The sequence below is a fragment of the Spea bombifrons genome, chromosome 7 (assembly GCF_027358695.1).
Source record: "Spea bombifrons isolate aSpeBom1 chromosome 7, aSpeBom1.2.pri, whole genome shotgun sequence".
In the NCBI taxonomy this organism is placed as follows: Eukaryota; Metazoa; Chordata; class Amphibia; order Anura; family Pelobatidae; genus Spea; species Spea bombifrons.
Window position 1 is genome coordinate 28,803,621 of NC_071093.1, and position 24,481 is coordinate 28,828,101.

General features: G+C 41.2%; 1 protein-coding gene across 2 annotated transcripts in view; it reads right to left on the reverse strand.

Moving 5' to 3' along the window:
- Positions 1 to 781: 781 nt before the first annotated feature.
- The window catches only part of HDAC4 (histone deacetylase 4), a 90,804-nt gene continuing 67,104 nt past the window's right edge, over positions 782 to 24,481 (reverse strand). For both annotated transcript variants that reach the window (XM_053472213.1, XM_053472214.1), the window contains 24 exons: positions 22,586 to 22,830; positions 22,325 to 22,475; positions 21,103 to 21,217; positions 20,254 to 20,375; positions 19,467 to 19,598; positions 18,639 to 18,748; positions 18,344 to 18,460; positions 17,609 to 17,789; positions 17,287 to 17,510; positions 14,745 to 14,978; positions 14,442 to 14,628; positions 14,214 to 14,347; positions 13,907 to 14,012; positions 13,554 to 13,600; positions 13,161 to 13,268; positions 12,313 to 12,368; positions 12,097 to 12,184; positions 11,857 to 11,976; positions 11,261 to 11,358; positions 11,016 to 11,134; positions 8,896 to 9,029; positions 8,687 to 8,771; positions 7,928 to 8,066; positions 782 to 5,198 (listed from right to left, as the gene is read on the reverse strand). In XM_053472213.1, coding sequence (XP_053328188.1) covers positions 5,159 to 5,198; positions 7,928 to 8,066; positions 8,687 to 8,771; positions 8,896 to 9,029; positions 11,016 to 11,134; positions 11,261 to 11,358; positions 11,857 to 11,976; positions 12,097 to 12,184; positions 12,313 to 12,368; positions 13,161 to 13,268; positions 13,554 to 13,600; positions 13,907 to 14,012; positions 14,214 to 14,347; positions 14,442 to 14,628; positions 14,745 to 14,978; positions 17,287 to 17,510; positions 17,609 to 17,789; positions 18,344 to 18,460; positions 18,639 to 18,748; positions 19,467 to 19,598; positions 20,254 to 20,375; positions 21,103 to 21,217; positions 22,325 to 22,475; positions 22,586 to 22,830 — 3,092 coding nt within the window. In that variant the 3' untranslated portion in view covers positions 782 to 5,158. The remainder of the gene's footprint in view (positions 5,199 to 7,927; positions 8,067 to 8,686; positions 8,772 to 8,895; positions 9,030 to 11,015; positions 11,135 to 11,260; positions 11,359 to 11,856; positions 11,977 to 12,096; positions 12,185 to 12,312; positions 12,369 to 13,160; positions 13,269 to 13,553; positions 13,601 to 13,906; positions 14,013 to 14,213; positions 14,348 to 14,441; positions 14,629 to 14,744; positions 14,979 to 17,286; positions 17,511 to 17,608; positions 17,790 to 18,343; positions 18,461 to 18,638; positions 18,749 to 19,466; positions 19,599 to 20,253; positions 20,376 to 21,102; positions 21,218 to 22,324; positions 22,476 to 22,585; positions 22,831 to 24,481) is intronic.

Genomic DNA, 24,481 nt, shown 5'->3' on the forward strand with positions numbered 1-24,481 from the left:
GAACAATCTTCAGCGTACGGAAGAACAAGGAGTCTTGGAAATGATGGTATGACCCCCACAAAGCCCTGATCTCAACATCAAGCCTGTCTGGGATTACATGAAGAAAGGTGCAACTGCGGTGCCTAAATCCACAGAACGTTGGTCAGTTCTCCAAGATGTTTGCTACAACCCATCTGCTGAGTTCCTTAAAATTATATACAAGTGGAGAATTAAATATTGATTTGATTTAGAAATTTCTTCTGTTCATTTTGATTAAAACTTTTGCACAGTACTGTATGTGTCTATATATATTTATCACAATTTACATTTTTAAAGAGGACACAGCTATCAAATTATTAAACATCACTGATGACTGGAGTGTCCTTTTAATAGATGAATCCTACACCCAAATCTTTATGTATCTCTTACGTGAATAGGTCTGTAATTTACAGTCACATAAAGTATCTGTACATACTTTGCATTTTGTCCTCACATTCTTTCCATTGTGGAGGGAGGGCGATGCCAGTGAGTTGCTCGGAAAAACGTGAAAACGTAAAAAATAAAATTGTGTAGGTTACATGCAAAGAAACTTTTAGAATAATATAATTAATTGCAGATTTAAAACATTAGAAATAATGAATGTCTTCACCACAACAGTTTGAGACACAATTTATTGAACCCAAAACATTTTAAGGCATGCTCTGGATTATACCCATGTCCTTAAAAATGCTAAACATACTGAACCCGAAACAGTAAAAAAGTTCTACCTCAGAGAGCAATCATTTACAGAAACAGGCACAGGGTAGGTAACGTTTCAGTTTATTTACATCACAAGAGTAACACACTGCCATCATGTGGTACAAAATACTGCACTGCTAAGAAAGTTCAAATCAGTCGTTCTTGTCACAGAAAAAAAGGAACAAACAGTGAGTGGAAAAACACAGATTTAAAAAAACCTTGCAAATATGAAAATAAAACAAAAAATGCACCCACCTCCTGCAGAAGAACAGAAAAGAATACCATGCCACATTTTTGTAACAATGGGTCAAAAAAAATAATAAAATAAAATAAAAAAAACCTACAAAAAAAAGTTCCCAACAAACAGCAGGTGAATGCAAAGTGTTCAGGATTCGTTGTTATAAAATAATCACCGCAAATCTTCAGTGAGATCAGGCGAAAATTGCATCAAATTCTTTACGTTTAAATTCTTAATTATATATATATTTATAATGTATATATACATGTACATACACGTCTCATCTTCCGAATATGGAAAGCCACACCCCAGACAGATGTGTGTAATCCCTTTTTCTAATCGGTATGAAAAAGTTGACCCTGTACTTTAGGGCCAAACACACAAAATGACTGTTGCTGGAGGGCCTTTTTTGCTGTTAAGTTCATATTTTTTATGTCTTTTTATTTAAACACAGTGCACTGGCAGCGTGGGTGAGAATGTCCACACTTATGGAAACAGGCAAAGACGCTCCCCTGCCTGCGATGAGAGAATTCTCTCTTAAGTAAACATACAATCATAGATAGACACAGACAGCACCCCACTACCAATGAGCATCGGGAGATGATACAAGCAGGCAATGTGTACAGTGTCTTAAAGAGATCCAGTCCGGTCACAACGCCTGTGAGTTTATACACACTAGAATGACGGGAATGATTAAATGCATTATAACAAAAAGAAAAACAAACACTGTACCATTTCATTCATGCACACCTGCTGTGACAGCTATAGGAGGTGTCTCTCCCTGTTCATACTACAGGTACACAACACACATGGGTAACCTCAGCACCGGGCTCCCTTTGGTGTCAGAAACACTACTCCCAAAACATGTTTGCCCCACTTAGCAGGGTTTCAAAATAAACATCAAAAACTATACACTTTATTCTGCCTGAATGACCTATATCGAACGTCTAAAATCTGAGAGTTAATGCATGATGTCTGACCCGTTAACGTGGGGGATCAGTACAGTCTGTGTTAGGCCAGTGAAATAGCAGAGAGGGCGAGATGAACAAAGGGGTGTAAAACACGTCTAACAGGCATTCATACATAAAGTACACAGTGTTTGCCACAGGGCTGCAGCCCTAAAATATAGTGTTTGACAAATTAGGAATCAAAAATATAAATCTCAACACATTCAGACATATTCATTACTTTCTTTTGTGCACCTGGATACACCCCTTCTTCATCCTTGGCAGGCACATTTTTCTGCAAAAAATCAACTAATTAAACAAACTTAATGAAATATATATATATATATTTTTTTTTTAACATACACACAGAGGGAATGCACCCCAGCACAGAATAATACTCAGTCTGGCCAACAAAAAGTGAACTGAGCCCCCTGGCCTGGCACAGAATCCTAACCAGGTACACGATACAGGATCGATCTGTGCTTGAATCATGCAGCCTCCAATGTATATAGTAAAAACTAGAAAAATAAATTCATATATATATTTCTATATATAGTTATCTTTATATATATATATATATACTATATATATACTCTTATTTATAGGGAATTCAATGCCCGGAAATAGGAGTGTTGCCTCTTCCTTGCACACAAAATCATGTCTAAAACATGGAATGAGTAGAAAGGTGAAGCGTGCAGGAATTAAAGAACACACGGAATGGGGTTTGTAGTGAGGGAAGGGTAGTGTTTGGTGACAGGAGACATCCCACCTGAATGGAGGCCAACTGGAGGAAAAAGACAAATCAAAACACATACACCACAGATATGTAGCCCGTCCAGCAACTCACAAGCCGTGCACTAGGAAACTACGCATCCTGCATATGATGGGCATCACACAAAACCCACAGAATTGTGTTTTCTAACCGATCATGCTCTGAAAGGTACATTTAGAATACATGTACAGGCAGATTTTTAACTAATTTGTAAATACGTTGCTAAATTGTTTTGAAACCAAAACAAAGTAGACCAAAAAGATGAATGCCCGTGTAATTATATATCACAGTATAAACAAACATGATGTGAATGAACGGCATTTTATTGTTTTTGGTTTTTTGGGGGTGCAACAGGCATATCAATTATGTTGCGTACTGAAAGTGTCGTACATTAATGTTTCTGTACACACCTAACAGAGCAGATACAGACTATGCACCACAAGAGTATCAAAAACATGCAGAGTTACGGAGGACCGAGCCACAGACCCCAAACTGAATTAGTACCGAGAGATCAGACCTCGGCCAACCAAAGTCCAGGACCGAGAGCGTATGATAAATTGACCTGGGAAAGAAAACCGCTGTATGGCCCAGTGTGGTGCTGTGCGCAGTCTTAGGCTGTAGTGTAGATGCAAAAACGGTCAGAAAATATATAATAAATACACAGAGTAAGGGCACAATGTGAAGGTCCCAAAACACAGAGGGACTGTTAATGGCCCCTCTCCCAACCCTAACGTGGTTATAATTCCTCGGCATACCAATGTGCTGCCAGGACAAGAAACAGCCAATGTCAAGGTGCAGGCTGCAGAGCAACTCCTAAGATATTCTCACCAGAGTTAATTCCACCGGGTGTGGGGAACAGACTGGAAGGGAACAGGTTAAACAGACTATTCCCAGTAACAGTGAGCAGGTTAGTCTCAGGAATCTGCTGTCTAGCAGTGGGTGTGAGTTACATGCTGCTGTCAATCAGCTACAACTCAGACCTCAGCATGGATAATAAGTGCTATATTGAGGTTATATCCAATACCGAGCGCACCATGCTCCCTCCATGCAATACCAGGAGCAAGGCTCACATACAGTACATGATTGGTCTCATAAAAAAATCAAACTTTTTATCAATGCCTCTCTGATCTTGTGTCACATGAGGTGAGTTAAAGGGACCCGGCTTGAAACTGAAATCCAGATGAGCAAACTAATCAAAGTCCACTGTCCCCCTTTCAACAGGCCAGATGCATAAAGGAAATGTCCACTGCCGTTGTCCCAGTATCTTGGATACATACAGGGAATATGTAAGGGAAGATCAGAGAAGGAAAAATATGAACCTAAAAAATGAAAACATCCCCTGAAGGGAAACTCAATACAAAAAAAAAAGTTTCGATACAAAAAAACTGGAAAATCTGAAAGTTACCACAAGAACACTTTTCTTACAAAAAATATACATATAAAGCTTTGAATGAAAAATCATTAAAAAAATGAAATGGGAACTGGAAATGTTCTATTTGCCTGTGATGAGCTAGCTCATTAAAAACCTACAAAAAAAAAATTAAGAAACAAAATAACAAGCCCCTTAAAATGAATTGCGCAGACCAGTATATGCTCCCTGCGCAGCGAGAGGCTGCAACCTTATCTCCACCCATGTAGAAAGGTATCCACAAATCACTGGTAGTAGGAACATATATTCTTAATACATACAGAAGATGAGTGGTGGAGATCATCGTAAGTATACGACTTGCAAACTAGTTTAGAGAAATAAAAGGAAAACATTAAAGGAGATTGCCGCTTGTTACAAAAATGCCACGAAGAATTCTGTCTATAAGAGGACAAGATTTGTGCGTTGTGGCTTCCCACAACTCCTCTTGGCTGTGGTGTTTAGAATTTAAGGCAAGTCCTCCCAACCTTCACAAAAATAAAAGGAACAAACCATCAAAATGGAAAAAAAACTTGTTCCAATCATGGACAAGGCACAATCCTTTATACTCCTCCTCTCCAGATTAGGACCTTCACTGTTTTCACCCAACAGGTTCTACTTGATAACTGTATCCACCGAGGAGAAATGTCCAAGATGTGGACTAAACTGAGTGGTTTAAACAGTGTCCGTACAGTGTGGTAACCCTGTGCTCTCTCCAGTGCGCACACAGTCTTTGTGAATCTGCAGATCGTTAAAGCACCAAGTTGTTGTGAGACCCCAGAGGTCATCATTTTTTACTTTGTTTTTCTTTGAATAATATTTGTTAAAAACATGAAAGCAAATAAAATTTTTGGCAAGAGCTGCCAGATGCTCCTGAAGGAGCAGAGCCCCCTTGAGAAGGGTGGCATGTTACAGCCGTACGGCGCACAGTGCACCTTGGTTTGTGGTTCTGTGGATGTGATATACACAGGATTCTTTACATCCATATCGCTGCTCGTCTTCATGGGGACAGAGCACAGGCGGAGAAATCTGAGGGAGCTGCCCCAGTAATGATAAAGAATTACACATCAGCCCTTTTGCTACAGAGGGGGTTCTTCATCCATTGGCTCATCTTCAGTCCTAAAAAAACAAAAGAGAGTTATTACAAAACTAAGGTTTCAACCAACCATACATGTATAATATAACAAATGGTTCTAGATTGGCCAACATGTCCCTCACCACACTTTATAGAACCCGGAAAAAATATTTGTGCAAAGGGCTGATAATATATGTATATACAGTTATGGACAAAAGTATTGACACCTGACCATTACACTAAAGGGAACTTATGACATTGCATTCTAATTACATATACATTAATACGTAGTTGGTCCCCCTTTGCAGCTATAACAGCATCTACTCTTCTGGGAAGGCTTTCAACGAGATTTTGAAGTGTTCCTGCGGGAACTTTTGCTCTTTTATCCAGTAAAGCATTTGTGAGGTCAGTCACTGATGTTGGATGAGAAGGACTGGCTTGCAGTATCCTTTCCAGTTAATCCCAGAGGTGTTCGGTAGGGTTGAGGCCAGTCCAGTTCTTCCACACCAAACCCATCCAACCCAATGTCTTCATGGACCTTACCTGCATAAGTTGCACTGAGGCACAGTCATGCTGTAATAGAAAAGGGCCTTCCTCAAACTATTCCTACAAAGTTGGGAGCATGGCATTGTCCAAATGTCTTGGTATGCTGAAGGGGACATTTTGGACAATCCTATGCTTCCATTAGGAGAAGGCCCTTTCAATTTTCTGAATGACTGTGCCCCAGTGCACAAAGCAAGGTCTTGATGAATGACTCCAGATGATCAGACAAGACACTTGTTGACACTGAGGCATTACAGCAACAACATTTGGGTGAAGAAACACCTGTTTAAAGTAATCCTTGTCCCCTGACTTGAACCCCATAGAAAACCTGTGTGGTGAACTGAAGAGGTGAGTCCACCAGCATCAACCTTGAAATTAGAAGGATCTGGAGAGATTCGATATGGAGGAATGGTCTCAGATCCCTTGTCATGTATTCTCCAACCTTATCAGGCATTACAGGAGAAGACTCCTTCTCATCTTCACAAAGGGAGGTAAGCATGACATATTGACTATAAGGGTGCCAATAATTGTGCCAAGCATATATTAAACAATTTGTTTTTTGGTAAACATGTGTTGTGTTTGTAATTGTTTGATATCCATGAGAACAGAGTATTTTTGTGTATTTTTTTCTTTTTTTTTTTTTAGAAATGATCAAAAGGTAAAACAAAGACATTTCACAGCCTTCTTTGCTCATATTCACCATGGGTGAAGGACAATATTAGTAAAGGACACTGTATACACACTCACGCACACACATAAATTCAGTCCATATTTGGTGTGACCACCCTTTGCCTTCAAAATAGCATTAATTTTTTTTTAATACAATTTGCAAACAGTTTTTAAAGAAACACAGCAGGTAGGTTTTTCCAAACATCTTGGTAGAACTAACCATAGTTAGTATGTCTATTTAGGAAGCCCCAGTTGCTTCTCTCTCTTCATGTAATCCCAGACAGATGTGTTGATGTTGAAATCAGGGCTTTGCCAGGTGCATTCCATCACTTCCATTGCATTGGATAAGTATATCATCATTGAGGAGACCATCAACATTGACCAAATGACCAAAGCAAGGAACTTCCGCCAAGCTTCACTGTTGCCTGAAAACATTCGTTCTTGTACCACTCTCCAGCCCTTTGGCTAACAAACTGCTTTCTGCTACAGACAAATATTTCAAATTTTAACTCATCGGTCCAGAGCACCTGATGATTTTTTCTACACCCCAGTTTTCGCTAATAGTTGAGTTGCTCAGTCTTGTTTCCACGTTAGAGGTAAGGCTTTTTGGCCGCAACCCTTCCATGAAGACAGCTTCTGACCAGACTTCTCCAGACAGTATAGGGGTCTACTAGGATCTCGCTGTATCCTGCCAATGCTGAGCTGTCTTTCAGTGCCCTAAGTTTCCTTGGCAGACCACTTTTTGTACTTTTTCAAACAGGCTTGGGCAGAACATCTGGAAACCCCTGTCTGCCTTGAAATGCAGTACAACTACCTTGTGTTTTGTTGCTGTGCTCAGACTTGCCATGGTGTATGACTTTTGACATTAACCTATCTTCAGCAACCTTAAATTGTTAGTGAGTTTGGCTGTTCCTCATCAAGTTTTATTCCTCCTACACAGCTATTTCTGTTTCAGTTAATGATAGTGTTTCAACCTACATATTAAATTGATGATCATTAGCACTTGTCTGGTATAATTGTTTAATCATACACCTAACTATATGTCTAGAAAATCAAGGACTTTGTCAAGCGTACAAAGAAGAACCGATGCTGTCTTGAAGGCAAAGGGTGGTCACGCCAAATACTGATTTGATTTAGATTTTTCTTCTGTTCACTCATTTGCATTTTGTTTAATGCTAAAAATACACTATTAAGATGTCCATTTTTTAAATAATTCTTACCCTACAGCAGTTTTTCTCACCAGCAACCTTTTGCACAGTACTTTGTGCACACAATCTTTTAGATTAAATTCTATAAGACTCAATTCAATGCTTACAGTAACCATTCATCAACATTTTTCCTCCAAATTGCAGAATTTGCAGTACCCCCCCATAATATTAAAGGGGCAATAATGCATTTCCCCCTCAAGGATTAATGATGACAACTATTGCCCACCCTATATATGTCTATGGAAGGGTATGTAATGAAACACCTTTGACAACCAATTCATTAAAGTGACAAGCAAGAAACCAATTAAAATTAGAAAACAGAATAAATGCCAACAGTTACTGCTAGTTCTTACCTCCTCTCCTGACCGACTCCTACAGAAAGGGATGCCATTGCAGTCACTGTCTCTGCCTCTTCGCTCTCAGACTTCTGTGCCTCAAGAAGTGAATAGGAAACGGATGAGGAAATGAGGTGGAAACAGGACCAGTACTCACCTGTGGAAAGAAACAGCATGTCGGCTATAGGAACATGTGATCGGATGTTCTCAAAAATGCAGTAATTATAGAATAAAAATGCAGTCAAAGGCTCTAGGAAAGGACTGCTACTAGATGTTTTTGGATATGAATGCACAAGAGCAACAGGAACAAACAGACGTTGTGGTGAAGAAGTGGAACATACACTGCGTGAAAACTGCAATGTTGGAAAATGCATGGGCCTCAGCATTCCAGTTCCAGACAGCTCGGAATCAAATCTCAGAACGGCATCTTGCTAATTGCTGATGCTTATGATGAGCAAAAAATTTACAAAAGTGATTCACGAGAAAACAACGCCTATATGGACTGTTCAAGACATGTCACTTTTTGATTCCTTACTCAGTTATTTTATTTTGCTTCCCTTGATAAAACAACAGTTGACAACAAAAGTTGTCAACTCACAATGCTTTAGTGTTCTATATAATCGCCATTTTGTTTTAGCGGATTGTGTTGATAATTGAACAATGCGTTTTAGGCTCGCCATGTGGTATCTTTTTTCTAGTTTGTACCGACACAGGATTAGAATCTAAACAATATTATTTATAAGCAGACATTCCATTAATCAGCTTTGTTCTACATACTGTGGATCTGGATGACCTTCTCCAGGGAGCTTACAGCATTGCTGTTGGGTCTTTGCTGCAGCACTGCCTCGGGAAGCGGCTCCAACTGTTAGGAGGAAACACAAGTAGGCTGTTGAGCAATCGAAGGTCCTCATAATTGATATACCCTCTCTCCAAAGCTGATCTTGCCTCCGAAGTGCAAAACAATCATGTCAAAACATGTGTTTTACCTCATTCCCCAGCAAAGCAGACACACAGGCTTCAGAAGCATCACATATGGCTGTAAGGTCATGACCACCCTCCAGGGCCAAAATGACACGGCCTCCTGCCAAACTCATGAGTTGCTTTGTTAGATACCCAAAACCTAATGAAAAACAAAGTGAGTAGGGAAAAGATCAGCAAGCACAACAAGATGGAGTCACAAAAACAGCCTAGAGTATGTGAACAAGTTAGCAAATGGGCAGATTGGATGCAATATTCCTCAACTTCAGTGCCCTCTAGTGCCTCTTCCATCAAAGTTTAAACCAAAAGAGGACACACACATTTAATAAAACATATAGTTTTGGCCTGGCATTCCAAAACTAAATAAAAAGTAATAAAATGTCCTAAAATTTAAATAATAAAAATTTCAAATATGCCTGGATGTTTAGATGATTTTAATTAAGCCATAAATCTCTGCCACTCTGCAATAAAGGTTTATCATCTACATATTAAGTCACGTTATTAACTGATACGTGATATGACCGAAGGGATATAGAGAGGGAATGATAATAGAATTAATGTTTTTTTAGGGTCAATTTATCTAACAGTCAAATGTGTTTCAAATAAGAAAAACAATATTTGTAAAATTACTTAGAGCTCCTGTGTAAATCCATATGTACCCCCCTCCTCGACCCAGATGCACTTGCCTGGCTTCTTTACCTTTAATAATTAACAAAGAGGGCTGACTAACCCGAGCCAAAGTTCAAGGCTTATGTTATTAAATAACATGAGTGTTTTTGAAACATTTTCCCATTTAAGTTAGACGATGATTAATGAGCACTGTTAAATAGATCAAACAATCCAGCCTGCTTAAAGTATGTACTGTAGCTTGTCAACAATTGGAGAAAATTATACAATTAAAAAAGTTTCTTGTATACAAAACAGGTTTTATGTTAATGCTACAAAATGAATTTATATCCCTAAAGGATGCAAAAAAAAAATATATATATATAATCCAAGACAATATCCCAACCCACCACTCTGTTATTTCCGCACTTTTTCATGTGTGTAGTAAGGAAACTTTTCAGCCTCCATTGTGTATACACGAGGGGAAAGTTTACTTAGCTATGTATGATGCTGATGTTATAGTAACCTAATGACATTTCTGTATACCGTATCTACCGTATTGGCCCGAATATAGGCCGCACTTTTTTCCCCCACTTTAAGTCTTTAAAGTGGGGGTGCGGCCGGGCAGGCAGCGGGGTTAGGATACAGATCCCCCGCAGCGGTGCAGGGGACCTGCATCCTACTGTCTGATACGCTCAGACAGCCTCCCCTGCCAGCACTTTCCACGGGGGGAGTACCGGCACGGGAGGTTGTCTAAGCGCATTGCACGGACATCCGCACGATGCATTTTAACCCCCCCGACTTACCAGAGCAGACTCCCGGGTGTCTTGCAGGGCCGGCGGAAGACATCTACGCAATACGCGTATACAACTTCCGGTGCCGGCACTTCCACTGAGTGCCGGCACCGGGAGTTGTATACACGATGTGCATAGATGTCCCCCTCTGGCCCCGTAAGACACCCGGGAGTCTACTCTGGTAAGTCGGGGGGGGGCAGAGTGGCAGCATATCGAGGGGGGGAGACAGAGTGGCAGCATATCTCGGGGGGGGGGGACAGAGTGGCAGCATATCTCGGGGGGGGAGGACAGAGTGGCAGCATATCTCGGGGGGGGACAGAGTGGCAGCATATCTCGGGGGGGGGAGAGGACAGAGTGGCAGCATATCTCGGGGGAGGGAGGACAGAGTGGCAGCATGTTTTTGGTGCTTTTTTAAAGAAAAAAACTTTTTCTTTAAAAAAGCACCAAACTTTTAGGGTGCGGCCTATATACGGGGGCGGCCTATATCCGAGCCAATACGGTATTATGCAATTTAATCAATTTGTGCACTGAACTTGTTTTTGTGGATTCAGAAGTAGTTTGCCTTTTTGACACAATAAAGATACGTTGTGTTTTCACCGAGTCACTCACACTCGCACACACAGGGCTGCTCCTTCGAAGGTGGTCGGTTTACACTTCAACTTCACTTTTAAGACAAACAATTTTATAAGGATAACAAAGGAATACTAGATTGGACTCAATAGACTTACACTTGGCTGATACTCTGTAACCTCCAAGTGGAGCTGGGTGTCCTTCCACTGCATCAAATCCAGCAGACACCAGAACTACCTCTGGGCAGAACTCCTGGGCTATGGGCATCACCACTGTCCTGTGATAAAAGACATAAAAACAGTGAGCAGCAGACCTTGTCACAGGTCAATGAAGAACTCCAAGTAGCATACAGCATCCAATCCAAAGCCAAAGGGCAGCTTCTACACCATTTTCATAATGTTACCTGAAAGCTGCCAAGTACTCAGCATCTCCCATCGGAGGGTCTAGGCCACCAGTAAAGGCAACGTTCACATTAAAACCCACACCAGCTCCGGTGCCAACCTAGAATGACAGAATGACCACTGAAGTACACATGCAGAGCATTGTAAGTTTGAAAATAATCAAACTATACGTCTCCCTAATTATCATCATTATCGTCTTATTTATACAACGCCAATAGTTTATACAGTACACACAAAGGATATGACAAAACTAGACTTTACAGACTAAGAAACAAATACATAGGGTAAATAGGGCCCTGTGTGCAAACAATATACATCAACTTTTTCCTTTATCTTATCTTTAAATGTTCGTTACGTTGCTATGAAGTGCACATTGGTATGTATACGACTGAGCATGTGTCACTACGGTCATTTTAATGCACCGAAATGAAACTAGATCTGTATACATTTTTTTCTATGTTTTACTACTAAACTGTCTACTAAATCTTTAAGACATTGAGGACAGTATCAGGACAAAACTGTTCAAGAAACCCAGATAAAATTGAGACTGAAATCACCAACAAAGCTGTTCCTGGTCTCACCATGGTTGATTCCTCACCTCATCTGGAGCCCCGCTGCCTGGAAAGAAATTGCCATCGTCGTAGCGGTGGACTGATATGTAGAGGACACTGGGATCAGAATAAAAGGCCTGCTGGGTACCGTTTCCGTGGTGCACATCCTGAAACAGAAGGGGAGCGGCTCATGGAATTCATCCCAAAAGTTCCTGCAGAGAGTGTTGCTTAGTGGCCAGAATAAGTCTACTTATGTTAGAAATTCACTAAGCTCTTCCCGTACTCACCCAGTCCAAAATCAGAGTTTTCTCCACCCGGAATCTCTGCTGAAGGATCTTGGCTGCTATTGCAACTGAGTTGAAGTAACAGAATCCCCTTGAGAAAGCATTAAGAATCACAAAACACAAGTTGAAAAAAAACACAAAACAAAAAATCTCTGTATGTCAAGATCCCTTTGGTGGTAAAAATAGTTACCCAAACCCAGCTAGAGTAAGCTTACTTACATAGGTGTACTCTCCTCTGCATGATGACCAGGAGGACGGACCACAGCAAAACCGTTCTACATTAAAACATAAAGGGAGGCAGAAGCGTGACTGAAGGTTAAACGTTATCTAAAAGATTTTCTGCAACAAAAGTATCATCACCTCTCCAGTTCTGCACAGTGGGTCGTTCAATATATTGTCTACAATGGTCACTGCATTACTCAAAACTAAACTGTAAAACCACTAGTGTTAATGAAAATGGCCTTGTACAGGTTAGGACTTTACATAGAAGCTTTGATTTGTCCTTCACCTGGAACTAAGGCTTGATTTATCGAGCAGTAATGACATAGGGACAGTCCAATCACATGGGCTTTAATGCATATGATTGCAGAAATGTCCTTTAACTTATAATTTTCTCCTCCTTGCAAATGCATGGGGGATTGTGCAGACCACCTCCTATGATGCATGTGGAAGATGTGTTTAGACCCAGCTTGGGTACTGGCTCGTGCAAAGGTGGTCTAACAAGACCCGAGGCGCATGTGCAGAAAGAGCTCCCATTGATAGGCTGCCAAAAGTGGCCCAAAAGCAGGAGAACATTGGGTCGGGAATTGCAGATGCTCCAGAAGGCAAGATACTTGAATTTTACCGGCCAGGTTAACGTACGCACATTAAAAAAAAAAAACACCAAACTTACATAGTACTTTAATATGCATTCTTCATTGCAGTGTACATTAAATGAACATTTCTTTACTAAAACAAAGGAAGTCTATAAACAACAAAGAAAAACAGTTTAATTCCCCCCAAAATGTAAAGCAGTTACTATTAGTTTATGCTTTGATAGTGCTTAAATTGGGTGCGTGTTTAAGTACCTTCAGTTCCCCAGACACCACCTTGGACGAAAGTTCTACAACACAGCCAACAGCCAGCCGCGCCGCCCCAGAGGAGTGGACTTCATTCCAGATAGTATCACTGTCAACCTGTAGAAAACAAACTATTTATGCCTTGACACAAAAATAAAGTTGATGAGTGGAAAACTGTCATTTAAATTGCATTTTCAATTTTAAGCATTGAGCTGCGCCACTTGAGGCCCACCTCAGTATGCAAAGTCACTCAACCAAAGACCATGCATGTCTTGTGGGAGTAGTAGCTCTAACCACTTGTAACCAGCCCTGCAGACAGTTAAATCCCTGTCCCCTGAAATGCTATGGAGATTATAACAGAAAGAAAGATTGGAAGAGAGAAGCACGAGAAGAAACACTCACCCCAACACCACCACATGGGAGACGCACGAACATGGAGGTCAAAGAACCTAAATTAGAAGAGGGAAAGTGTTAGAGAAAACAGCTAGAAGTACGCGCACGCGTTTCCACGCATTTTATTAGCAGTAACATTTCCATAAGGTTTCCATTGATGTTTCAGCTATGAAGGCCACACATAGTGAAAGCTGCTGTAATTATTCACAGGACGGATATAGTTCTGCAAACCATATGACACACTATAAGTGAACTACAATTCCTTCTATCTTGCAGCTTGGTTGCCCAAAATGCAGACACACGTTTGTCACAACATAGAAATGAACGAGTGCTCTTGTGCAGGCATACGGATGCAATCTCACCCTCTAGTTTCTGACGGTTCAGGGGGTTGGTACCGTATAGCAATGCGTGAGCCTCTGAGTGAACACTCTGCAATTCCTCAAGGGTAGCTTTCCTTCCTCTGATACACTACAGGGACAGACAACATGCAGATCATTGTCTAGCCAAACACAGTAATCGCATAGAAAAACAAATCAGGTGGCCGAGTCCTGAAGAGTGTAACTTTTTAATATTCACTAAAGCTATGGATTTAATTCAACGTTCAGTGCATCTTTAATTCACTTTGAGACGAAAGAATAATCTCGTTGCATTGTAATAAAACATGCTCACCTCACACATACTACGTAGGCCAGTCTCTTGCAGCCTTGACCAAATGCTTTGAATTCTTCCGGCATGTTCAGGGTGACTGTTTGTGTTACCACATATACACTGGTGCTTCTGCATCAATGTATCATACACAAGGCCTACAAAAAAAATGAGAAAAAAAAACACGTTTGTAAACTGGGAAATGAAGATCATATCCTCGCCATGAATCAATGACTCTGCACGGCACCTCACCTGTGGTAAATCTGGGCTTGCTGGGTGCCTCCTGAACAGACATAGGGAAGGAAGCAGAAGCCGGTGAAGACTGCGCCCTTGACAGAGGTCTATGCCCACTGAATTGGACCACTAAGCCAGCAGCCTCCATGGAGGCCTGGTAGTTCCTCAGCTGATTAATCCGTTGCTGTTCCAGTAACAAAGTTTGCTGCAATATTAGGGAAACACTCTGAATTTGCCGACCAAGTAACAAGCTTCATATAATAATAGCACCAAAAGTTTTGATGCGACCACAGAGTAGGAATAGTATAAATGTCCTATTACCTGTCGGAACAGCAGGTCTTGTTCAGCCTGCAGTTTGTTTTGCTCAAACTCCTGTGTGCTATCTTCATCCTCACTCTCCTCTCTCTCCTGCTTCACATGCACCACCCGGTCTGGATCAGCCAAACGCTCTGTGTACGGCTCTTCATGAAGCCCTTGGTGCTCGCGAAGCTCCTCTTCAGTCTCCTCAGGGTGGCTCTCATGCTGCCGTGGAGCCTCATTTACTTTAGGAATCATCTGAAAGATAGAAACATAGGAAGTGATGGCAGATAAGAACCATCCAGTCTGCCCAACCTCTGAATATTTATATTGTATATACATGTGCACTTAAGGTTTTAAAAGATAGTTGATGGCAAAAGCGATAACAGGACTTGTGAATTAGTGGAAGCATAGCTATGAGCAGACAAATTGACAACTTGTAAAAGGAGAGGAGATGGAGGCAGACAAACACAGCCAAGGAACCGATGAACAATAATCGTAGCTTTTTATGTATTTTAATAAAAGCAAGAAAAAGGCTTACAGGGATAAGGCAAAAACGCAAAAAACAAGGAGTATTTTACAATAAGGTGTGAAGAATTGCTTACTAATAATAGATGAGTTTTTTGTTGTCCATAATTAGAAATAAAATGAAATACATTTTTTTTTCAGAATACACAATATCCAAATACTATATAACAGTAAAGGAACTCAAATCATCCTGAACACGGAAATATTTCATGTCTTAAATCGTTAGAGATACTAATGGGCGAGCTAATGCGGCTAATAGATTCTTGTTTTAAAAGCATGTTAAATAACTTACAAATCAGAAACATCAACCAGAAAATGTGTTTGTTATAGTCATTTAAATTAATGAACTGAAACAACAGATCATATTATTATACATAAACATGCACACAGAAAGCAGAGAACCCATCACAGTAAGCGCTGCCAGACCATATATTGTGTCCATGGGACAAATAAAGAACATGCCCTGCAAGAAGAAGGAGATACTCCTTGGCAGATAGCCCTAACCTTGTTAACCAGCCATCCGATGCTACATCCGATGCTTATTTGTGAAAACAAAAAACCTAAAACAGTTCTGTCCGGCCAGACAGCACACAGTCTTAGTCATTAAAAGTAAAGCCTTAACTTGGTATTATTATTTATTGTTTTATATAGCGCTGATATATCATATATGTCAGTTTTGAAAGAAATTCAAACACTCAGCAATCTGAAACTATATGATCTTTCAGTCTTGTATAAGGCGGTGGAACTGCTAAACAGGAATAGATATATTAAAAAGAGCAAATACGTTTTATGGGATCTCTCACCAATCTTTTATTAACAGTATCCCATTAACATGGTTACAGTGTTTTAGGTTGAAAAAAGGACCCAGGTTTATAATATTGTATTGTTTTCAGTTTCTTAAATAATACTACTTTTCATTACATAATTCTAGGGAGCTGTCTATATGTCATCAATATGTATCGTATAGTTATCATAGCCCAACCTACTAGACAGACCAAATTACAAAAAGAAAGAAACGGTGGACATTAACTCTGCAGAGGCTACAATACGCAACAGAACGATGTTTATTCTGGGACTAGAGAAATTCCAGCAATGGAAAGCACTCTTTACTGAAAGGCGAACATATTGCATACTAAGTCCAGACATGTCGTGTGGACAGATGCCTCCAAGGTGTATTTATCCATTCTGGAGAGATTGCTAAAAAAAAAAAAAAAAAAAAATGACCCTCATCTCAAGGATGAAATATAGCTGTGAGTAAATGGGTGCCTCCAAGAGTTATGATTTCTCAGAGACAAACAAAAGAAAGGCTGCCTTCACCCTCCATTGCGTAGCTACATGAATTATTTTCAAATAGATATTGCGTATGCCCGTTGTTTTGCATTATGGAAAATGCAAAAAAAATATTTGTTACAATATTTTGTCTTTAGGGAAGATGAGATCTAAGGAAAAAAAAAACAAAAAAAAAACAAAACTTTTTTCTGCTCAGAATTCCTCTCCATTCTCCTTCTCAGACCATTCGAAGGTCTTCAAGAACCTCGGGGTTTCCACCATATTTAAGAGAAGGAGCCTCTGAATCCTAAGAGCATGAAGTTAAGAAGACTGAACTGGCGGCAAACACATAACTTAGGTTGCTAATACGATAGATGTATGAGTACAATAAGCAGAATTCATTTTTTACAGTGAGTTGTTAAAAACAGACATGTGACAGCTCTGATTTCTTTTTAGTAAAATACATTATGGGTAGGTGTTATCTACTAAAAGTTGATGTGATGGAGTGGTACGCTGTGGTGTTGTTCAAGCAAGGCTGAGAAGACCCTATACACTGTATATTAAATGCAATAAGAAAGAATTATTCACAACAATTTATAGGAAATTTCCACTTCTCAGGAGCCATTGCATAGAAAGAAAATAGGCAAGGCATGACAAACAGTTACTGTAAATGATGAAAGAGTGTACTTTCACAGGACCCCCTAAAAACGTGCACGCTAAACAAATGCCTAGACTGATTTCTCGCTGTGTAGCGAGCAGAGGTACATACTTTGTTGAGGTGCAGCTGTTGCTGCTGGAATTGTTGTTTGTGCTTCTCTAGGAATTGCTGGTGCTGCTGTTGAATGACCAGGTGCTGCAAAGCATGGGAGTTCTGCGGGAGAGGAGCCGACTGAGTCCGACCCAACGGGCGGTGCTGACGCAATTTGTGCATGGTGGGGGAGACGCGATCAGGAGACACCAGCGACTGAGAGTGAAGCGGGAGACCCCCCAAACCTAAAATCATAGAAATTCCATCAGAAGATCCATCAGTCACGTGCATTGTGTGATGTATGAATTCTATCATATATCCAACTACAGGATATCATTCTAACCTGACACCAAAGGGCTCTGTGCATTGGGCTGTTCTAGTAAGACCATATGTTTAAGGAGAGGATTATGGGAACTTGCAGCTTCTGACCCAAGGTAAGTAGTGAGATGAGCAGCAGGAAACAGAGAAAGACGTTGCTGAAGTGCTGGCAAAGAGAGACGTTCATTATCCTGTGCCGATCCACCCTGAGAAGAAAGAATTCATACCTCACATGAAGGCAAACGTCTCATTTTGACTGCAGGATATACATCGCACATTTCAACGTGAAAAGGCATTGCTGCAAAGCTGCTCTCTAATTGCCAAATTGAAGCTACAGTGCGCTCCACCAACCTTTGATGGGAATTACATTACATTGCAACCCATGGTCAACATGTGTCATGCATTCATTGAAACATGCTATGACTGTATTGTATGTGACTGTTAGGACACGGCACAAACATTTGGTACAAGTGGCACAGACTAGTAAAGCCTTGGGTGTGAGATGAAATGGAAGACAAACAATGAGCAGATTTTTAGCTTTAAAAAGTTTGATGTGAAGAGTTATACTCTAGTTAAGGGATATACTTCATGCAGCACAGCATCCATTGGTCACAGGGAGAAAAACATAACATTTACTCCTAGTTCTTCTGTGTTTTGTTATTCAAGGTGTAGCTTTCTACAACTGCCTCCTTTATCAATTAGATCTATTGTTAGTCTACAGAAAACCACACGCGATGACACATTTGCAATCAGGACGTACATTTGAAGTACCAGTGGCAGGTAGTCCCAACGTGATGTTAGGTAAAGAAGGCGAGGTGTACAGTGGGAGCTGGGTAACTGAGCCATCCCTGGTCACCAGTCTATGAGCCAGCGCTGCCTGAAACAAATGAATTGAAGAAAACTACATACTAGAAGCACACAAAAAAATCACATTCGTCATTTTATGAAACCGGATTTATTTATAAACCAAACGCAACGTGCGTGGAATGTGTTGAGTCGTTTGCCGCTCTGCTGGGAGTGGGTAATGATACGTTTGTCTGTCCTGCTACACGTACCTCTGCCTGGATGCCCAAAGACCCAGTGATGCCATTTTCAGTATTGATGTTGCTGGAGCTGTTGTTAGGAGAACTAGGTCCAGAGCCAGGAGCACTGTTACACGCAGAGTCTAAAGAATACAAACAGATGCATGTACGGTTATATGGAATCCCCTCCGCATACAGTAGTCTCATACATAAGTGCTAGCACCTCTAAATGTACAACAGTAAGTTATTTTCCTTTATTAAAGATGCATCATACAGTGGCACACCAGTCACACACCAGCTTAATCACATGATGTGATACAAGAAATGTTTCCTTTAGTGAAACACTTCCCCAGAAAAGCAGTCATTGAGGAATGAAACACACAGGATTACCCCAAAAATAAGTATGCTTTTGTTCCTAATACCATTTAGAATGGATCATCCAGGCAGGAATTGTGGTAACGTGTCACTCAGCTCATCTGATATTTCATTCACAATGCAGTACACAGACGTTGTGATGTGCGTGAAACATGTGTCGCGAGTTTCCGTCTGACTTTTTATTTTTAAATTCACATATATATTTGCAATGCTTTTTGGCCCTAGGATGCCAAGTCTTTTCTGCCTGCTTTAAGTAGCGACAGACACCATCTAATAAAATAAGCTGGTTACAGCCAAGGCCTCTTTTCTGGCACAGCTTACTATGCATGGACATTAAGACTGGTGATGTTTCTTTAAAGAGCGTAAGAACATCCCCCAAATAACAGAAATACATTTTTTGAAAAGAATACAGTCCTCGGGTATCAACAGGCAGGCAATTATAAGACAACCAAAACAGTTATTAATGCTGTAGAAGCACTTTCTCACCCGACACATCTAGGGGGCGCTTTTTCAGGCTTCCAACGCCTGGGCCGTCTTTCCTGCGCAGCAGAGGGCTGCTTCTCCGCTCTGCCACCTTCTGCTTCAGTCGAGAGCGCAGTTTAAGGTTTGGCTCAGATGCTGAATAACATAAAGGAAAATAATAGAAGATCTTAAATACAGCCGTGGGACCAGTGAAATGTTTTATTCATTAGTGAAGTTTCGTGTACGAGAGAACTAAAAAACTACCAGAAATTATTGTGTTGTGTTGTGTAGTACTTTGTAATCAAAAATGTATTATAGAGTTCTATAGTACTACAGCATTTGACTTATCATCCAGCTCCTGCTCTGACATCTCCATTAATGATCACCCGGTCTCACCAACGGTGAAAGCTTCCGCTGGTACCTGGCTTAACTCATGAAACTAGCTCAGGCTAGGCCTGTGAAAGACCACATTAAATAAATACACTACTTCTACATTAATAATTCACAAACATTCCTGTAACTATTTGTGCAGCATGGGAAAGGACGTTTGGCCATTTGCAAAGCTTCAAGCCAACAAACGGGGAAAATGAATGAACGAGAGAGAGAGAGAAAAGAGTGGCTCTGCAACAAAACCAATCATAGAAAAGAATGAGTACAAATGCTATTAACTTTTAAACTGCCAACCCATTTCACCTAACGTGTCTATTGTTTGCATGTGAAGATTCAATCACGCACCCTGTGAGACTGTCCTCATCCAGAACATGTATAAAGAATACACAATTTCCCAAGGCCCCATCCTCCATAAGCGCACCTGTTTTTCTTAGTGGGAAGTCATCTTTGGAGTCGTACATTCCCAAGACTGGATGGTGGTACGAGGCGGATACTCCTCCCTGAGGGGGTGGACTCTGATCCAGGGAGCTGTGTTGGGTCTTCCTGTAGGACAACACAGGGATGGAAAAACACAAATGAATGGTCAATTAAATTGCTATTTATTCAGCACTTTTTCATTCGCTTTGCTATGTACTACTATTGTAGGAAAAAAAACAAACTTTACCATCCATACACTTGCTGTACTTAAGGGCACACGACCTGTAGGTTTTCTACATATCGTGACAAGAGTGCCTAGAGTAAGAAGGACTTCAGTTGCCATTTCAGAGACGAGTGTCCTTTTGTGGCACCTTTTATATTTTTCTGTGTGTTTTCTGTAAATGTGTGTTGGACAGAACTAGAATGTGCACTTGATGCTTTCCGCGGGATTTGTTTTAGGCTGTTTTATTAATAGACTGCTTAGCTGGATTGATCCCCGGCTCTGAATGTTGCCAGCACTCCCCTGGGTGTTGTTGGTCCCTGGGGGACAGTAAAAATTCCTAAAGGATGCACAATGACTTAAAGTTGACTAGATGACTGTAACAGCCCACTGTACTGGCAGACTACACATACTACTGACTCTATGATCTGCTTCTCTCTCACCATAACATGGTAAGGGACACCTCAAACTGGGACAGCCAGGTTGTCCTATTATTCTCCTATGTCCACGGGCCTTGCCCTTTAACACATCCCCTTGCATGGGCATGGAGACGGCATAAACCTCTACTTCAAGAATCCGTAATGCAACTATTTAAGAAGCATTTCACAATTATCATTAAATATGTTCACTCACCAGAAACGAGGGTCACTGGACATGCAGTGATTCAGACTCCGATGGGCAAGAGCTTTCTTTTTATTCAACACAAATTCTTGCAACTTCATTTTGACTTCAGTGCTCGCCACCGCGCCTGCAATATGACTTTTCATGACATCACTTACAAACAGGGACTACATTTTTGGTGCATAATGCCAGAGAAACAAATGGGCATAGTAACTGTGCTAGTGTAAGCTAATCAATTGGCAGGAACATTTCTTTGGATGATATGGTAATAAGCCCTCTTTAAACCTTGCACCTGCATTTGTTTTTACATACAAGCCCATTGTTGGCCGATCCTTTTTTTACCTGACCCAACAAAACTATTAATCCAGAACATTGGAAGTACACCATCTCACAGCCTGTAACATGTAAATCAGGCTTCTAATCCATACAAAGTAAAACCATACACAACAGTAACGTGTTTCAAGCTGTTGGCCAACAGGATACTGTTTGGAACTCTGCACTGATAGGAAATGTCTGTGCAAGAAGGCACACATCCAAAGCTAAAACTGCAGGATGGATACATATTAAATATCCTAGGCTGGTTTAACACTGTACCTTTAGGGGGTTGAAGAAGCAGGTAATGGGAATACTACACAGGTACAGAATTTGGGCAATCTGTGTACCACTGCTTATGTCGGCAGTCTACCTCCTGCATTATTGAGGATGTAAAAACCTTATTGAGTACTTTACTTGTATTCCCTTCTGTGAGCCTATACATCCCACATACTGCAGGGCTCTCTGCAATACACATAAAATAGATTTTTCAAGTAACAAATATAGCTTTTATGGCAACCCTAAGGGCTCGTGATAATCTTGTGACAGGTGATCGAAGAGTTCAAAATTTCAATTCATTAACCTTCCTTGAGGGGGCAACATACTCATCTCCAAATTAGATGAATTTAGCATTTCTGGAAGCTCTTAAAAACAGCATTTTAATAACATGTAGTGAAGAGAAATGTGCTAAATGCTGAATACATATAATACAACCACCTAGAGCACCCCTAACACATTTCTCTGAATAGAAGGGTAGAACTGGGCAAGCTTTTTCCTTCCCTACCATTCATTTGCCTTTGGCTTTGCCACTCAAAACAGCTGTCTCAACCCTCTTTAAGAAAACTATAAACACTAGTCAACATTTGTGTCCCTTGTCATGATTATTTTCATCTATTTCCAAAATATGTGAAAATCCTCTCACTTTCTTTTCCTTTTTCTTTGTTCTTCAACTGAATCAACTTCTGCTCTCGTTGCTGTTTCTCCATCTCCTGCTCTTGGCGATGCTGCTCCAGCTTCCTCTGATGTTCAAGAAGCTCTTGCTGATGCTTCATAGCCAGGAGCTCCTGTTGTTGCTGCAAACACCAAAGCCAAGTTCATGGTGGTTGCATGACCAAAGTGGTTTAAATGATGCATTGCTTTACGCTTTGCTTCCCTAGGCCCCTCCTGTGGTCTGTTTTCCTACCTTCACATGCTCATGAAGCTGGGCTTCGTGTTGTCGTGAGAGTTGTTCATGTTGCCTTTGAAACTCCGCTATAAGGAGCTGCCTCTGGATCTGTTGTTTCTGTTTCAAAGATATTAGCTCCTGCTGCAGCTGTTGCTCCCTAGCACTGGAGTCCGGCCCTGTGATCGAATACTGGGGGTCAAGCCTCAGGTCCATGGGGAGAGTGCTGGGAGCCACTTGAAGTGGCACGGCAGCACTCACATCAACTGTAAGAGAATGAAGAGGTGAGAAACATTATCCACGAGCTGATAGTCTACTGTTAACGCGACCACATGTACACCACAGAGATCCCCACAAGGCAGTCCATAAAACAATGCAAGCAATGCGATAGTCTACTTAACACTAACTCCTGGAATACAGCTCATAAACCCACCGCCGAACCCTGAATGCAGCAGCCGAGCAATTGAAATCAGAGTAACTAGACTGACCTCTTCCTAGAAAGCCCATACATACATGTTAAACCACACCAAAACACGCCAAACACAATGAGAAAATATTGATCCCGTCAGTGCTCAAGATGTTTGACATGTTCTGAGGACTATGAAGGGGCATGCTATGTTTGGAGGGGGTGCTCTGCACTGAGCAAGTCCCCCCCAAAGAGTCCTGCATGTGGGGGAGATCTTCATTCCTATAGTATATAGGCAATTTGTAATGCTACTAGGGGTTCTGTACAACATACATAGGTGAGCTGTGTTTTATAGCGTCTGATGTAAAATATAGGTGTTCAACGTACTGTATACTACCCAGATAGTTTGTGTAGTGTTTACATGATCAAATGCTGCCCTTTAGAACACAAACTCCCTTAATTCATATTTACTTATAATTTCTCTTCTGTAAACCACTAGACTTTCCACCTGATTCCCTGTGTTATAATGTTTCAGCAAGTGCAATGCCTATGGCACAAGTAACATGTGCACCTAAGTTTCAGTGTGATGTATGTAAAGGATAAAGAGATTTACACAAGTTTTTGTGAGTACACAAGGCTAAATTAATAAAGTCCCCAAAAAATAGAAACCAAGGAAAAGGTATCAGTTTGGACCGTGCAGAAATCTAATGCTGTATTAGACTCGACTTAAAATTACTTATCAGGAGTAAAGAATTTGCCTTTCATTCCATAACAAAATGCGCAGTTGATAATGATGGAACTGCTGCTTTGTTCCTATACAGCGTCACTGCACTCTCTTGTCATGTTTTTAAAGATCTAGTTTAATAAAACAAACTGCCCCTTTAACTGCGTGTCAGAGACAGGCACAGGATGATCACACAAAGAACAGTTGGGATAAAAGACATTGAGCAGAAACACACCGTGCAGAAACCTTCAAGGGTCACAAGCACACACTGCGTTGACTATTGAAGGGAGACACTGCCTTGACATGGATCATTAGTCAAGTTCATATAACCTGTGGAAGGAGTTCATACTCTAAGGACTTTGTTTATACATACAGTGGCGGAACTACCGGGGTCGCGACTGCAACCGGGCCCTGGAGTTCTGCCAGTTGCTGAAAACGACCGCTCGGCAACTCTTGGGCCCCCCTGACAGAAATCCAGGATGCCTCTGCTCGCCTCTGCTCCCCGCCGCTGCCACCGTCGCCGCTGCAGTCGCCACGCTGCCCAGAGTGCAGTGTTGGGAGCGTGAGGCGCTTGTCTCAGGGGGGCGGCGCTTCACGCTGAACGCCGGCATATGACGTCATATGCCGGCGCTCACCAGTGAAGCGCCGGCACCCGAGACAAACGCCTCACGCTCCCAACACAGGAGTTGACGGTAAGTGACCTACAAAGGGGGGGTAGGGAGGGAGTGGGTAGATCGTGAGAAGGGGTGGTAGGGAGGGAGAGGGTAGATCGTGAGAAGGGGGGGTA